Source organism: Watersipora subatra, chromosome 7 (genome assembly GCF_963576615.1).
Source record: "Watersipora subatra chromosome 7, tzWatSuba1.1, whole genome shotgun sequence".
In the NCBI taxonomy this organism is placed as follows: Eukaryota; Metazoa; Bryozoa; class Gymnolaemata; order Cheilostomatida; family Watersiporidae; genus Watersipora; species Watersipora subatra.
The window spans coordinates 48,004,173-48,019,898 of record NC_088714.1 but is presented as its reverse complement, the minus strand read 5'-3'; the positions used below and the strand labels follow the sequence as shown (position 1 = coordinate 48,019,898).

The following is a 15,726-nucleotide window of genomic DNA, read 5'->3' as shown; positions in this document are numbered from 1 at the left end:
CATGTCTATTGTTCTTACGCGTCTATTTTATCGTCATTGTAATGCTGTCACTTTTAGCGCTGATATCTTATAACTTACCGTAAAAATTCGTTAAACTTTTTAACCTTAGCTCGAAGGAGTGCATATCATTGTCTGATAATCATGACGAGCCTGTTGGTCACCTGTGATAATCGAAAAGTGCTGCAAAAATTATTTTCAAAGTATTGTGTCACATGATCAGATTACGACTTGACAATTAGTTCAAGCTGAAACAAAACTGTAAAGTAGCGAGCATCTATATTTGATACGGGGTCTTCGGTAAAACCCGAAGTTTTTGTCATAAACTAGTGCTACGATAAGTTTATATTGAGATTTTTATTGACCTTTAAATTCACGTGAGAACATCACGTGACAAGACAATAACCAAACTATCATGACTACGTCAGAGAAATAAAGAGATTCCAATCTACGGCGGCTTTTCGTTTTTGAGTTTTTAAGAGCTTGTAATCACATTTCCACATATTTGGCACCTACAACACAACAGAGTAAGACATGGTGAATCTTTTGATGCCAAATAACTGTAATGAGAATTTTGTTGCAAGTCCACCTTTAAACAGTTTTAAAAGTTTTTAGTTCTTAATATATTTTATATAAATGCTCTATTTTAATATTGAGCACTCTCTTCTAGTGAACTGCAACCTTCTTCTGCATCAGTATATATATATACACATGTATATACAATATAGTGTATATGCAATATATATATATTACAGTATATATAAATATAGACAGTATACATACTGTATATCTGTGTGTGTCTCGAGAACAACTATCAGACACTACTGTGAGATATGAAGAGTTGTCTGCTCTTGTGCTAAAGCAATTACCCTACAGGATGAAAATATTCGTTGGTCATAAAAATTCGCGATTTCGCGAACAGTCAATGCCGCGAATTATTAAATTCAGTGAATAATTAGTTCTATTTTTAATCACAAGAGAGAATAACAACTGCATCAAATTAAAAACTAGTCACTAGCCTAGTTTTTAATGTAAATACTAAACGTAATTGAGTTCCAAAACATTTTTAAAATCATTGCCTGTTCTTTGAGCTAGCACTATTGGCAATGCATCACATTTATTTACAAAATTATTCAAGGTTGTCACAAGATATGCAGAATGGCGTCATCGCGAAAATAGCCGCGAGGCAGAAGTGCTAAACGTAGCCGAGTTCCAAAACTTCTTTAAAATCATCGCCAGGCTTTGAGCTTTATTGCCATTGCGTCAAACTTTACAAAATTATTCAGTTTTTATAAGCTATTCGGCATGGCTTCAGCATAGCAAAAGAGCTCTCCTAGTCTTTCTACATTAGAATCAACTTCATCAATCTCTAATACCGAAGTCAAGGACGATCATGATCTGGACATTATGGTATGTATTTGATTTGCAGTGCAGATACGTTTTTCCATAATCAACTGCATTAGTTAATTCTTTTGTTTAAAAACTGATCGCTTTCATCAAATACTTCAGCTATTGTTTTTGTACTTCCTCAACACTCGTTAATATTTTTTCTTTTTTGTGTTTACTGCAGATTGAGAATGAAACAACCTACTCCGATTACGAAAACTAGAGACAAGTAGTAATATTCATCAAGGCAGGAATATTGGCAGAGAGGCAACCAGTCAACCTAGACCCCTTCATCGACAACAACTCCTTGATATCGCTGTAGCAAACATGATTAAATTATATATTTTATTTCATATATAGATATATTATAATTTATTACAAACTTGAGTGTACAAATAAAATATTTCAAATACAAATAAAATTTTACAAACGATGAATGGAGTAAATATAAACAGTTTAGTCCATATGGCGGTTGTCTGGCAATAAAATTAAACCGGCACTCTTGATATGTGAATACTAGCGTGTAATGGTGCTTTCTGACTAGTTATTTTACTAATAGCAGATCTGTCGCTGTCACGGTCTTGGGTAGGTGTTGAAGGCGATTCTCTCGCTACTACATGGCTGGTAAGGAAGTTATCATCAGAACTCTCCTCGTGGTTTACTATTGCAAAGTTCTGCCGGTTGGCCAAAGATTTGTGCTCGTAAAGGCGTTTTTGTTCCTTTTTTAAAAACAGATATATTCTTCTCGTAAGTAGCTGCGGTCACTTCAACCTCAATTTCCAGACCTCCCTGAATGATTGGTGATCTTCTAAGAATGACATCTACCACCCTTGCAATCATTGTTCTTCGGTGTATGATGAAAAATCTCTCCCTCACACTAAAACAAATAATGAAGCAGTAGGGATGGAGAAAAAAAAACGGTAGTATTGCGTTTAACCGAAGAACCAAAGTAAAATTCAACTAATTTAGTAAATGTAAAAACTCATTACTTACCGCAAGTTGTTGGCTTATCAAAGGCCTCCAAAGCGATGAATATTCGTGAAAACCTCTGGACGCAGCAAAAATTGTTTACCGTGGAATAGCACGATCGCCTCGCAGTTGTAAGCTAAATATAAACCGGAACACGCGGTGTGCGCATGCGTAGTAATAACTATTACTAGCCGCAATAGAGTTAACTTTTCCTAGAAAGCGGCAGTTTTCAGCCGCGAATAAATTCATCCGCGAATATGCATGAAAAGACAATTTTCGCGAAATATAACTCCGCGAATAAATTCATCCTGTAGGGTATAAAATGAATGAGGAAATAAGTTTCAATTTGGTATATATATATATATATACTCTGCTGACAAGCTTTCTAAACGTATATCTATTTAAGTTTGCTCAAAAAACATCAAAAAAATTTTTGTGCCGAGCAGACAGTAATACACAAGGATACATTTCATCGCGAGTTGTAAGCACGTCTTGACATCCTCGCAGGCCTGGCTCGACAGATTAACGCAAACAAGCACAGAAAAGCTATAGACAGGGAACAAAAACAATGATCAGCTCAAAGTTAGGAAACTGAAACCTGATTCCAAAATACAGGAAGGTTCAATAACAATAATCACAGAAAATTTTACATACATTTTTATGCACAACAAATTTGTGTTTGACCTATACACTTGGTTGAATTTTTGGTTAGTCATTATCACCACTTTTCAAAGTTTATTGTCCAAGTAAAACATTCTTTACTCTATTGGTTAATTACTGTTTACCTCTAGAGCTCATGCCATAAGGCCTGCCTAATGACTTCATTTATATATATAAAACTCAATGTTTGTCTGTTGGTTGTTTGTCATTTGTCATTCATGTGTCTAGTTTTAGTATTCAAGTTGAAAAAAACACTTAGCACTAGATTTGAACTCCAAACCTTCAGTTCTCCAGACAGGTCAGCTAACCACTAAGCCACACGGCCTACTTGCAATATGATGGAATAATTGAGCACATACTTACTACACCTGCCAATCTTGAATGGCGATTTGATAAAAACACCTACGCTTGACTTTTGAACTAATTTACTAAAAAAACAAATTTACTGTAAAAAAATACGCACCCGACTTCTCAAAAGATACTATAATATATGTATACATAGCATAAAATTAAACTTACAGCACACATAGAAATAAACAAACTTTTCATCTAACAGTTGGATGATAAATAAATGTTGATTTTTTGTGCAAAAACTTTTTCATTATCCGTACAATGCCGGGCATTCAGTAGTCTAGACATAAATACACAGGCAATTATTAAATAAAAGCTCAGAGCAGGAGTTTTCCAACCTATGTTCTGATAACTCTAGCACAAAAAGTATAGTCTCAATAATGTATAAGTACATGTAGTTCTTACTCAAGAAAACCTGATAGTTCAAATTTCTTTACACTAACTAAAGATACTTTAATAAAGATAGCCTAGAAAGCACTTGACATAGATATAATTCTCTAAAACTGTATTCTCAATCTACAACCTAAAATGAACCATCACAACTTTCCTTATGATGTGAAAATACGGTCAAAGCTTTGTTTATGATCATCTAATATTTTAGTAAATATATGATCCTATGCTGGAAATAATTTGCAACATACAACTTTTAATGTTTTGTAAAACGAGGTGGCTCAGTAAAAGCGAGTGGACAGGCAAAATTGAAATTTAAAAACAGTATTAAAATGAATTATCAAGATAATAGAAAAGATATAAGCTAAGTAAGTTTGACCTTCACCTAGTTAAAATTAGCATAAGTTATACTGCATAGCTTTGTCACCAATTTAGAACTAAGACATTGCTGAGACTTACTCTCTTCGCGTGTTTCTAAGGTAAAGTTACAACAGAACCGTGTACTTGGTGATTATGACATTAATAATTTAGGTTTTAGATTTATTGACTTAGTGAGAGACACAGTTTGTATATTACATTTGATTTAACGCTATACATAATTTATTACTAGGAGAATTCATCTCAGTATCAACTAACTTCATATACAGAAGCTTAACCTTAATTTTAGCAACTGAACCAAATGAAATATCAGTTTGATTGAGGCTACTTACTTCTGGTACTGTAGACTTAGAGAGGCAATATCGCTTACAATAATAGAGAGAAAGAGGGAGAGAGAGGGGGAGAGAGAAAGATAGAGAGAGAGGGGAGAGAGAGGGAAAGAGGGGGAGAAAGGGAGAGTGAGAAAGGGGGAGAGAGAGGGGGAGAGAGAGGGGGAAAGAGGGTGAGAGGGATGGAGAGGGGGGAAGGAGAGAGAGGGGCAGAGGAGAGAGAGAGGGGGAGAGAAAGAGAGAGAGAAAGAGAGAGAGAGGGAGCGAGAGGGGGAGAGAGAGACACTGTGAAAGAAGAAAACCAATTGAATATTGAATATTAACTACAAGTAAATTCATTTTCTGATAAATCATTATCAATAATAATAATAAAAATAATAAGACAGCTTGTATAAATGTGACATTTTCTATAAAGCAACTGAAACCAAACAGTTTTCATGTTCCGGGTGTTTCAAATCAATAGATATTTCTGGAGTCAAAATAATTTGCGTTGGTTGACATGTAAGTGGACAATGTCGATTTGAGCCGATACAACATGACTGATTATAAGGCGTACTTAATATAAGAAACAAAAGGGTGAGCTTACAAACACTTCCGCCTCAAAATCCTACATATTGTTACAACAACACGAAGGTGACGATGTAACAATTACCTTATTCCAGAAATTACAGCATTTCAAGAGGAAAGCTAAACACTAGAAGCTAAAGACGGAAGACAAAGCCATTGCTGAGTATAACCAAACCTCGGTCTTCCAGCAGACAACAACTCATTCCTTACGGGCACATGCCACCGGCCCTGACACAACTGAGGTTTAATATTCGTCTCTAAAGGCTTGCTAAACGACACCTCTTTACCGTTTTTATCAAGGTTGGTGAATCTATCGACTCCTCTTAGTTCAAGATAGTCAGAAGCACGAAGTATCGTGCGCATCCGTTGCCAGCGAAAGAATGTATAAGCGATTGACTTGTCGGGTTGTTTGAAAAGGATTTGCACATGTTCGGAGAAGACGTCACTAGAGAGAAGGTGACAGAGGCTTCCGCTGTAGAGGGCTGCGTACAATGTAAACACGTCGTCCATTTCACTGTAAAAAGCAGAGAATATCAAGTACAGCAACAGAAGTAGTTGGGTTGACACAACGAAAAGAGGAGTGCTGGCTGAGTAACAGAATTAGTACAATTCTACTTTTCCTAAGTCAGTATTGGCCATTCTACTAGTGATAGTTCCAATGATGCTAGCGGCCATTATTGCCAATGCTTTACGACTTTGATATCGGTAAAAATTAATTTTGTTGCAAAGCAATTATTTCTCATACAAACATCACAGCAGTTGAAGCATCGATACAAGTAATAATATTAAAAGTGGATATATATTAAAAATATTATTCTATATAAATTAATATTTAATATATATAATATATAAACATATTATGGTAATGGTGCATCTTAGGTCAGTACAACGCGTATACAACGCATATACAAGGCATTTGCAGCGCACAAACATTGTGGATACAACGCGCATACACTATCATCACAACGCACATACAACGGTCATTAGAAAATAAATAGAATACTTTGTGTAATGTTTTAGACCCGTTTTACTACCAGACTATAATATAAATAGAATATTGAATAATAACATAATATTATTACTACTATTATTATTACACATTAATATTATTAATAATATTAATAGTTTACAATGCGCATGCGTTATAAATACCTTGTAAATTCAAGGTATTTACTTTACACAACGCGCATGCGTTGTATGCGCGTTGTACCGACCTAAGATGCACCGTTACCCATATTATATGTCAAGGACAGCTTTATATATTGGACTGTTTATCTAACCCTTCTATTTAACTTATTTAATAAATAAAAACAAATTAACCTTGTGACACCGAATACGCCAACATTGATGCCTTAACGAAGCTAACAATGCTATATTAGTGTGTGTGAGTGGTGCAATGAAATGATTTGGCTGGGGTGCGCCTTCGCCGTTGCGATGCGTCCGGTCACAGGGCGGTGCGGTATCGGCTGATAATTTCACTGCCGTTTTATGGGTGAGTCATGCGGCACGACTTAGGTTTTTCTACGCTTTCATCTAGAGCAGATCAGTCGATCACACCGGACTCTGTATTTTTGTTGTGTAAATATACCGTAAATTAGACAACTATACTACTCCATTCTTAAGTACAAGGTATTTACTATTTAATATATCATGCAATTTCTGATTTTATTCTCTTTTCAAACCAACTTGAATTATTTGTATTAAAATTTTCTTAAAAATCTGTTTTCTTTATTAGTTAAGTGTCACTAAAGTGAGACAGCTCATACAGTATTTATAAGCTAACATAATCCTAGCAGTACCAGACCAATAAAGGGCAAGAGGGCAAGACTAATCTTTTTTTATAAACATATTTCTTATCGCATTCACAAATTTTTGCCGATTTTTACGAGTTTCACTCATAACATTGTGACATTTATTTTAGCTTTCGTGGTGCATACCAAGTACGGGCACATATAATAAAATAACCCATTCCACCTCCAAGAATTGTGTCTAGTCCTATCGCACCCGTAGACACATACCCTTACTCATAACCTGGTACAGCTAAATTATATATATATTAAACTATATATAAATCCTTTGTTATTATTTTATATATAAAATAATATTACAGGATGTAAGAATTTAAAAATTTTTAAACAAGATTTTGATCTTTTAAAAGCTTATTTTGGAATTGTCCCCGTTCGCCTGTCTTCTAAGCTCAACCAAGTATAAAGTTTGCGGTTGACCAAGTGATAATAAATATATGTAAAGTGGATGGCCAGTTGAAAAATTAAGTTATTTGGCCAGTTGAAAAAGAAAATATTTTCATACTTCTAGATCAGCAAAATGTGAAAGGATTTCAGTTTTTGTGAGTGTCATAAATGTCATTGATTGTGTCCTCAACAGCTATAAGCTTTGCTAGTTTTACGAAAGCTGCCATAGAAGCATATATAAAATGGTCTGGGAAAATAAATACAATGAAACCATTGAAAATGCATTATATTTTAGTATTTTACTAGCAACTACACTTGCAAACTGGTGCATCAAAAGTGCTAAATAAATGGCTAGTGCATATGATTATGGAAAAACTTGTAAAATAACACTTTAGAAGTTGTCCCCCATTAAAGCAAGTCCTCATGATTCAGCCAATAAAACTCCACAAAAACTTGAAAATAACAAAAAAATAATATATATTATAATAAAATATGTTAAAATCTCAAACAGATTCACGAAACGATTACTTTTTTATCTGTTTACGACGCTGAGCTCAAGCATAGAGGTAACAACTACCAAACTGAAACATCAGTATGTAGCTCAGAAGACTGAATGGATTAGCTATCTATCTAGAGGCCAAACACTTATACACTCAATGGAAAAGATTGAGTGGATGAACTAACAAAATTGGAAGTTGTGTACTCACTCATTCTTGATATAGTAGATGTCAACCTTGTCAAGGAGCTCCTCAGGTATCCACTTCTGGGCATGGCTCTTAATGACTACAAGGATACGAGCGCCACTCTTTGTGACATCCAGTACTTGTTGGGCCATCTGAAACAAACCCGTCTTGCTTGGCACCACAGTGTCAGAGATATGAGTGACAATACCATGCTCGAATAATATCTGAACACATGATCAGTTCAATTGGTGAAAATTAGCTCAACCACCAGATTTTTGTTAAAGTGTTAGTAAGGATTTGCTGTGTAACAGATCAAGTGATCTGTTATGGGTCACTAAACTAATGGGTTCAACTAATCACATATCAACTGATCTGTTATTGGTCACTAAACTAATGGTTTCAACTAATCACATATCGACTGACTTGTTATTTTTCACTTAACTAATGGCTTCAACTAATCACATATCTACTGACTTGTTATTGGTCACAGAACTAATGGTTTCAACTAATCACATATCTTCTGACTTGTTATTGGTCACAGAACTAATGGTTTCAACTAATCACATATCAACTGACCTGTTATTGGTCACAGAACTAATGGCATCAACTAATCACATATCAACTGATCTGTTATTGGTCTCTAAGCTAATGGCTTCATCTAAGTACAAATTAATTGTTTGAAAGGTCTCCATATTTATTGTTCACAAACGAGAACAGCCAAAGGTGATTTCACCTTTGCATGGCCTTCAGACGCATTGCCAACTAGACTTGATTAGCAACATAAAGATCAGATACTGGAGATAATCCTATTGGCTAGTATGCCATTTGCACCATTTCATACAACTAACAAAGTCTTCCAGGGACAGTTTAATGACAGCTAAAATAATAACACTAACATTTCGTCTTGCATTCCCTCCAATCCTGGTATGGCTGCGGAAGTGGCAGTGGAAGGTATTGAGACCGTCAATAACTAAATCGTAAGGTTCTCGCCGCTCCAGCCAATCAAAGAACATAGCTAAAGATTTAGGGTCTCCAATCTTGTACACGCCTGACTCTAAAGCAGATACACACTATAAGTCACAAGATTTGATAAGACAGCTGTGTCAGCAACCATCATGAAGAGGTCAGAGGTTGACATTGCCTCACATTTTCAAGAGCAGCGATAAGTGACTTTTGGTACTATTTTTGCACTTTTCATCCGTATGGAAAAAAGTTACAACCAGAATCGGACGAAAAGCTCTAATTCGGTCAAGTTCAATACCTTCATGAAATCTAATATCATATTCACCTGGGAGCTGACCCTTGGACCTGAAAAGACCCAGGCTGATTCTAATATGCTGATGTCAACTACTACCAAGATAGGCTTGAAATTCCCCCATCATGCATTTAAAAACAATAAAAGAAATCCAACTTCAACAAAAAAACGAGTTTGTCTCTCACCGACAATAGCCTTGTCATAAAAAAGTGCCTTGAGAGTAGATAGTTCCTCAGAAGTTGGCGGATCTGTGTCCAACTGACCAGAGCAATTCAAGCAGCGGCCACTAAAGCAGAAACCAACAGCGTCTATAGTAAGTCTTAACACTTTAAAGCCTAGTCTTGTATATACATGCAGGTTCACCGATCCTAGACCGTACTAACAACTTTCCATAGACCGAAAACACTTAGAACAGCATAGTTTTTTAACTGTATACCATATCGAAGCTGTAGGCTTGTAGAACCCAAGGCTTGTAGAAAGAAACGGAAACCAAATAGACTGGATAGTTTTTTTTCACAATATTTTACCGAAATTACGTAGAGGCGTAACGGTTGCAGTACACTACGTCTGATGGAGTGTGTATACTTGTTATGAACGGAAAGACCAAGTTTTAGTGTAAAACTCAAGCAGCTGAGGAGAAGTTTTCTAACCTTGTCTATTTTGATCGTTCATTACCAAGTATTTCAACCAGAATGTCATTAGAAACTAATTTTCTGTTGGCAGCCATTTTACAGTTAGAAGCACTCGGTATTTCAAATTATACTAAAATTGTATTAAACTAAAAACAACCAAAATTTCTTAAACCTACGTAAACCAGCAGTATGGAAAAACAAAGCGAAACTACTGAGTTGAATTTACTCAGGCAGAAGATTAGTTGGGAAGACAACTCCCAAATTATCTGAAGCACAGGCTTCAGTCTTAATAACCAAACTATTCTAAAATGAACACAAAAATATAACTGAATTTTGTAAAACAAGAATAGTGTTAGTCAAAAATTGTTGTAGCTGTTAGGCAAGTCATTATAACTGAAGCAAGCAAGAGCCCACAACCAACCGAAAGGGAGCTGCGAGAACCACAATCCACTAAAACAAGATGAACATAATTCAAAGCAAAATCAATACAGAAACAAATGCACAGACCTGTGGTCGAGCTGCGTTGTCACACCCTCTGGCGCCAACTGATCGTCCCTGTAAAAAGACAAACGGGTGGGATGAGTGGTGGGACTAGCAGAACAACTTGTTGCATTTATTCTAAGGAACATAACTCTCTAACCTTCCATCAACACAACATTGTAATATCTCTCATAGCATACAAACGAAGAAATCAGCAGTTTCCAAAGATTAGCCAATTAGATTTGAAGAAATGACCTGCACCATTTAAATAGTATAGAAGCAAAAATTCGTACACTAAGTTATTTTTGTACAGACTAGATGAACTCAGTCTATCATTCATTACCTAAATAGGCAAATGTCGCTAAAGAGGGGAGGGATAAATCTATTAAATTTATTACCAGAAACTAGCAATCTGTACACAAAGGTAAAGCATAGAAAGAAACGAATGGTAGGCTAACGAGTTAATGACTACATGTATCCTTTCACAAGCTTGCAGATGAAATCCAGTAAGACAGATCTAATATATGATTCTAAACTATCACATTAGTTCCTTTTCTGTTTGGTTAAAAAATTTATCAAAAAGATTATGTAGATCTAACAAATCTATATCTATATATCTCAAAGTTTGTGTGTATGTATGTGTGTGTTTTGGTTTGTCCAGCTATAGCTATTAAAATTTATGAATGAAATATCCATTTCCTGCTGGATTTGATCTCGGACCCTTCCTTTCACCAGGCAAATATCTTACCAACTACGCTATGCAAGATGCATTGAATTCTGAGGCAATATATGTCGCTATGTGGGTGAAAATAGACATACTGCTCCGCGCAACGTCATTTAAGCTTGCTCTCATAGGTCTTATTAGTAAGTACTCAAAATACTAGCTTCCTCAAATTAGCCAATGACAATGTGCCTGGCTAATGGCAAGTGGCACACCACTACATTACCTGTCGCTGTTTATAAGCTGATTTTTAATACCCATACAACGCCGGGCATTCCGCTAGTACATGTATATTAATCTCAGTGTCTGTTCACCTGTGCAGTTATAGCGATAAGGTTCTAGGAACAAATGCGCTTTACACTAGATTTGAACTTGACACCTCCAGTGCTGGAGACAAGAAACTTAACCATTAAGCCACACGAGATATTTGCAATAAAATGGATTAATTGTGGTCATAATCCTTAAATTGGTTAAAATATACAAGCGCTTGAAGTACTTGAAAAATTCTGATTAGTTATTACTAGCGCAGTTGATCATTACGCGTAATGTAACAATTATTAAGCTGGTTTCAAACACAGCTATTGTTATAGTAAAGAGTTAGACAATTAGTTAGGTTACTTCAATTCATTGGGTAATTATTTAATTACTCCTACAATGCTGAGCATTTACCTATTCTTCACTATAACAAGAGCCGTGTCCGTCTGAAGCCTCAGTTGCAGGTTGGGTAAGAAGATTGCATTGCACATGTTTAGAACTGGTGATCACTTGTTTAATAGACCAATATCCTAACCACTGTGCCAATCAATCACTTGTTGCATTAAAGAATTATTGAGCATGAACTCATTCTCGGTGCTTTATTGGCATACCTGACAACTCTCACCACACCCCAGAATGCCAGGGTTCTAGTAAAGATAATAACAGCAACATAAAGACTATATAGTCAAACAAGCCTTCATTTACAATTACTTAACTAATGCGTTATCCAATCAATATAAGATGGTCAAAGTTCCCCGAACCGTTGCTGTTTCGCTAGTGAAATCAAAAATAGAAAAAGTAACAAATATAACAATAAATATATATATAAATTAAATGTAGTGTAACTTTCACGTAACTTAAGTTATGGCAAACTATGCCGTGTATGTCTATTACCAGCTTTACCTCCAAACCTAATACGCGTTCACATAGTTGAGTTTTGTCTCGCCAAACTAAAGTTAATTTGTGCTTTATACCCGCTGTTTTAGTTTTAAAATCGCAGATCTCTAACAGTAGAAACAATAGAAAAGAAAATAGCAAAGCTTGTTTTAAAATTACACCAGCAAAGTATAAAGAAACACGCAAAAACATCTGTGAATCAATTTGTTATAAAATCCACAAAACTGTCTTGTAGTTATCGTGGGGAAGAAAGTGAAAACAATGCAAAAAAGTGAGCCTGAAACTGATGAAAGAGGGCTGGACAACATAAGCAAAAATGAAATGTAAAAACATATCAGACATGAACATAAAAAAATTATACAGGCTGTCTATTTAAAGGTTATGTAATCTAATAAGCTGCAATCTCGGCCATTTCTTGTTTTAGAAAGGCTAAATCCTTGTTCACCTGTTTTCTAAGCAAAGGCAACTGTGACAACAAATGACGTCTAGTAATAAAAGTCAACTTCACTGTCCAGTGAAATGCACAAACCTTTCTTTTGTTATGGCAACCTTCCGCAATTCAGACCACTTTTCAAGCAGTAACTGGGCAGATTCAGGACTAATTTCAAGCTCAAGGTCACGCAGTACTGACAAGATGCGTGGAACTTGGGACAATGGCAGATGGGACAACATTTGTTTTAGGGCATCATTATAAGGTTCCGAATGTAGTCCTTTCACATAATACGAAGATTTAATATTTTCTTTGCTACCTTCAAACAACTGTAAAAAGAAAATACTCAGAAAAAACCAAATTATAAAAATGTGAGAAATAGATATTACTGTAATAATTGATAATGTGAAAACAATAAAAGATATAGTGCTTTGGAATATAAACTTGAGTCAAGTGATAAGAAACCCGAGATAAAGCTATCTTCTACACTTGAGATAAAGCTACCTTCTACACTTGAGATAAAGTTATCTTCTACACTTGAGATAAAGCTACCTTCTACACTTGAGATAAAGCTATCTTCTACACTTGAGATAAAGCTACCTTCTACATTTGAGATAAAGCTATCTTCTACACTTGAAATAAAGCTATATTCTACACTTGAGATAAAGCTACCTTCTACACTTGAGATAAAGCTATCTTCTACACTTGAGATAAAGCTACCTTCTACCAACCTCAAATGCCAAGTCAAAGTCTCCATCACTGAGAGCTCTTTTGACCAAAAGAGTTACCATCTTAGGATTCGCTTTCTGGTAATCCAGAGTTTTTACAACAAGGTCTTTCCATCTACCAACATTATCAGCAACCATAAAAAGTGGTAGCTCATGCAAGGTACACTACAACAGCGCTGTAAAACTTAATTCGGTACGAAAAATAAAAAACTGCCTTTTAAAATAAAAAAGAAAACATCTTTTTCCATATCAATAGTGTCAGACTGAAAAACTAAGTTTTTGAAAAGCACCAAAAAACAACCTAAAATTGCATCAATTGCTGAATGTTTGCTATAACAAAAGCCCTGTTCGTCAGTTCGGCATCACAGTTGAAGTTTTGAAAAAAATATTGCATTTTATTTGAGAAAAAAATGTGAACTCACAACATTTGTCTAGGCATCCCGACACACTAACTCTTGGGTCAACCAACCACCCTGCAGCTTTTTGGAATAACTGTTCACCCACTTATTCTATGTGCTTTATCACAATGCATAACGATCTCACTAGCGCGCCAGATTGCCAGGGTACTAGCACTCAACAACATAGTAAATGCACTTATTCAAACAACAAACTGCATTACAGAAACTGTTAACTAACTGCAACAACTTGCTAGAAAACCATTAGATTCAGAGACATCGCCTAATTCTATAGTTGCCTAATTCTATAGTTGGTTGAACATGTTTTAGAAGTAATAAGTTTCAAGGCTGACCTTGAGCTCCTAGTAACCACCTCTAGCATTAGAGAATGCAGACCTGTCACCTGGTAGAGCGATACGTTTCTATGTTCAGAATCATGAACATAGTCCAAATATGCTCTTGTTACAAACTTGTCAATCTTTTCCCCAAACTTTTCCTGGCTGTAGTAGGCCACAATACAAGAACAAAGCACTCGCTGAGAATGAAACCCCATTCTTTTTGCCGCAGTAGGCAAAAGTGGTATGACGCCCTGTCTAATCCAATTATTGTCATATTGAGCAAGAAAAAACGACAACATGTCGACGATGAGCTGAGGTGAGAGTTCTTCCGATTCATAATGTTTGATCGCGTGCTCAAAGATGTGTACCAGTTGGTCAGAAGTTATTATAATTGCGCTTTCATAAAGCGCCAAAAGCTGATCAATGAATGTTTTTTCCATTTGTCTGATAAGTACTTTGGGATGGTCCGCTGGTTGATGAAATCTTAAATTACGTCGTAGATCTCGAGTTTTGTAAATGTCAGATGGGTTCCAAAAGAAATGTTTTCTGTCATGTTCTGCCGCTACCTGATCAGGTTTAGGTATAGAAGTAGTAGATAATAATCTATGAAAGAGTCGTGGTGAGTGAGTCTGAGAGATGCGTCTGATGATTGGAACAAACATAATACCAAATGTCGATCTGAAAATAATGAAAAACAATACAATGTCTTTTAATAGACAAAAGAGTTATAAATTTGTATTAACATATGACATGCATTCTCAATGATGCATGCCATATGTCATAGTCATAAAATTATATCAGTACAATATTTACACAAATGACTAAAGGAACGTTATTTAAGTATTACCGCAAGTCATTAGCTTCTAAGATTTGGAACATTTTCGCCAAGGTCGTAAACAACACCCCAAATGCTCACGTTAATCAAATTAACTCTGTAAAACAGTCGTTCTTAACCAGGGAGAATTCCCCCACCAGGGGGGAATTTTGGGATTTTAGGGGGAATTTGGCAGTTTATCTACAAAAACTCCTAACATCAAAATTCTGGTCAGTTCCAAACAAACACAGTCTGCTGACTGTCTTACAATGATAGATATATTGAGTTTCAATATACATTCATTTTAATATTCCATGAAAATATGGCTGTAATAAATGTATATATACATGTATATATATGTATATAAGTTATATATGTAAATAAAGTTCACTATCTAGTTGCAGTGCATTATTTGAAGGAGTTGGGAGGGGGGAATTTCTGTGTTTAGGTTTGGAAAAGGGGGAATGGGGCAAAAAAGGTTAAGAACCACTGCTGTAAAACAGGACACAAAACTAAAATAAGTATGGCACATAGGAAACATTACTAAACACCAATATATAAAACTAGTATCAACCATTAAATATTAACTAAACTAAAAGACTGATGGAATCATCATTCCACCAGTCTTTTAGTGCTGTGGAAGGCAGCAATACATGGGCACCTGCAATGACTGACCACTACTTCTGGTATGTTTGGAGACAAACACAATTGGCACACTTTACATAACATCATAACACTACTGAGATACCCAGATACTGAGACGCTCTTATAACAACCTTTAAACAGATATTAAACCATACAGTGCATTAAATAATGTAGTCAGGATGGTGAATTTTATTCAGGACATATTCTAGTGTACTACTTGGTAGGAGCAAAGTA

At 35.6% G+C, this 15,726-nt stretch overlaps 1 protein-coding gene across 1 annotated transcript; it reads right to left on the bottom strand.

Annotated features, from left to right (window-relative positions):
- Positions 1 to 4,850: 4,850 nt before the first annotated feature.
- LOC137400133 (mitochondrial ribonuclease P catalytic subunit-like) lies at positions 4,851 to 14,571 on the bottom strand. The gene is made up of 8 exons (XM_068086450.1): positions 14,049 to 14,571; positions 13,304 to 13,415; positions 12,672 to 12,901; positions 10,297 to 10,344; positions 9,343 to 9,443; positions 8,799 to 8,956; positions 7,927 to 8,054; positions 4,851 to 5,541 (listed from the first exon to the last, which is right to left on the bottom strand). Exons 1-8 carry the CDS (start codon positions 14,471 to 14,473, stop codon positions 5,148 to 5,150), a joined length of 1,596 nt encoding a protein of 531 aa, XP_067942551.1. The 5' UTR covers positions 14,474 to 14,571; the 3' UTR covers positions 4,851 to 5,147.
- Positions 14,572 to 15,726: the final 1,155 nt, after the last annotated feature.

Excerpts from the sequence above, each read along its gene's own strand:
- LOC137400133 (XM_068086450.1), bottom strand. The coding sequence starts at position 14,473 with ATGGAAAAAACATTCATTGATCAGCTTTTGGCGCTTTATGAAAGCGCA. Across the intron at positions 10,345-12,671 it reads GTTGCCATAACAAAAGAAAG|GGACGATCAGTTGGCGCCAG; the intron begins GTTTGTGCATTT and ends GTCTTTTTACAG. Across the intron at positions 9,444-10,296 it reads ACAACGCAGCTCGACCACAG|TGGCCGCTGCTTGAATTGCT; the intron begins GTCTGTGCATTT and ends TTTCTGCTTTAG.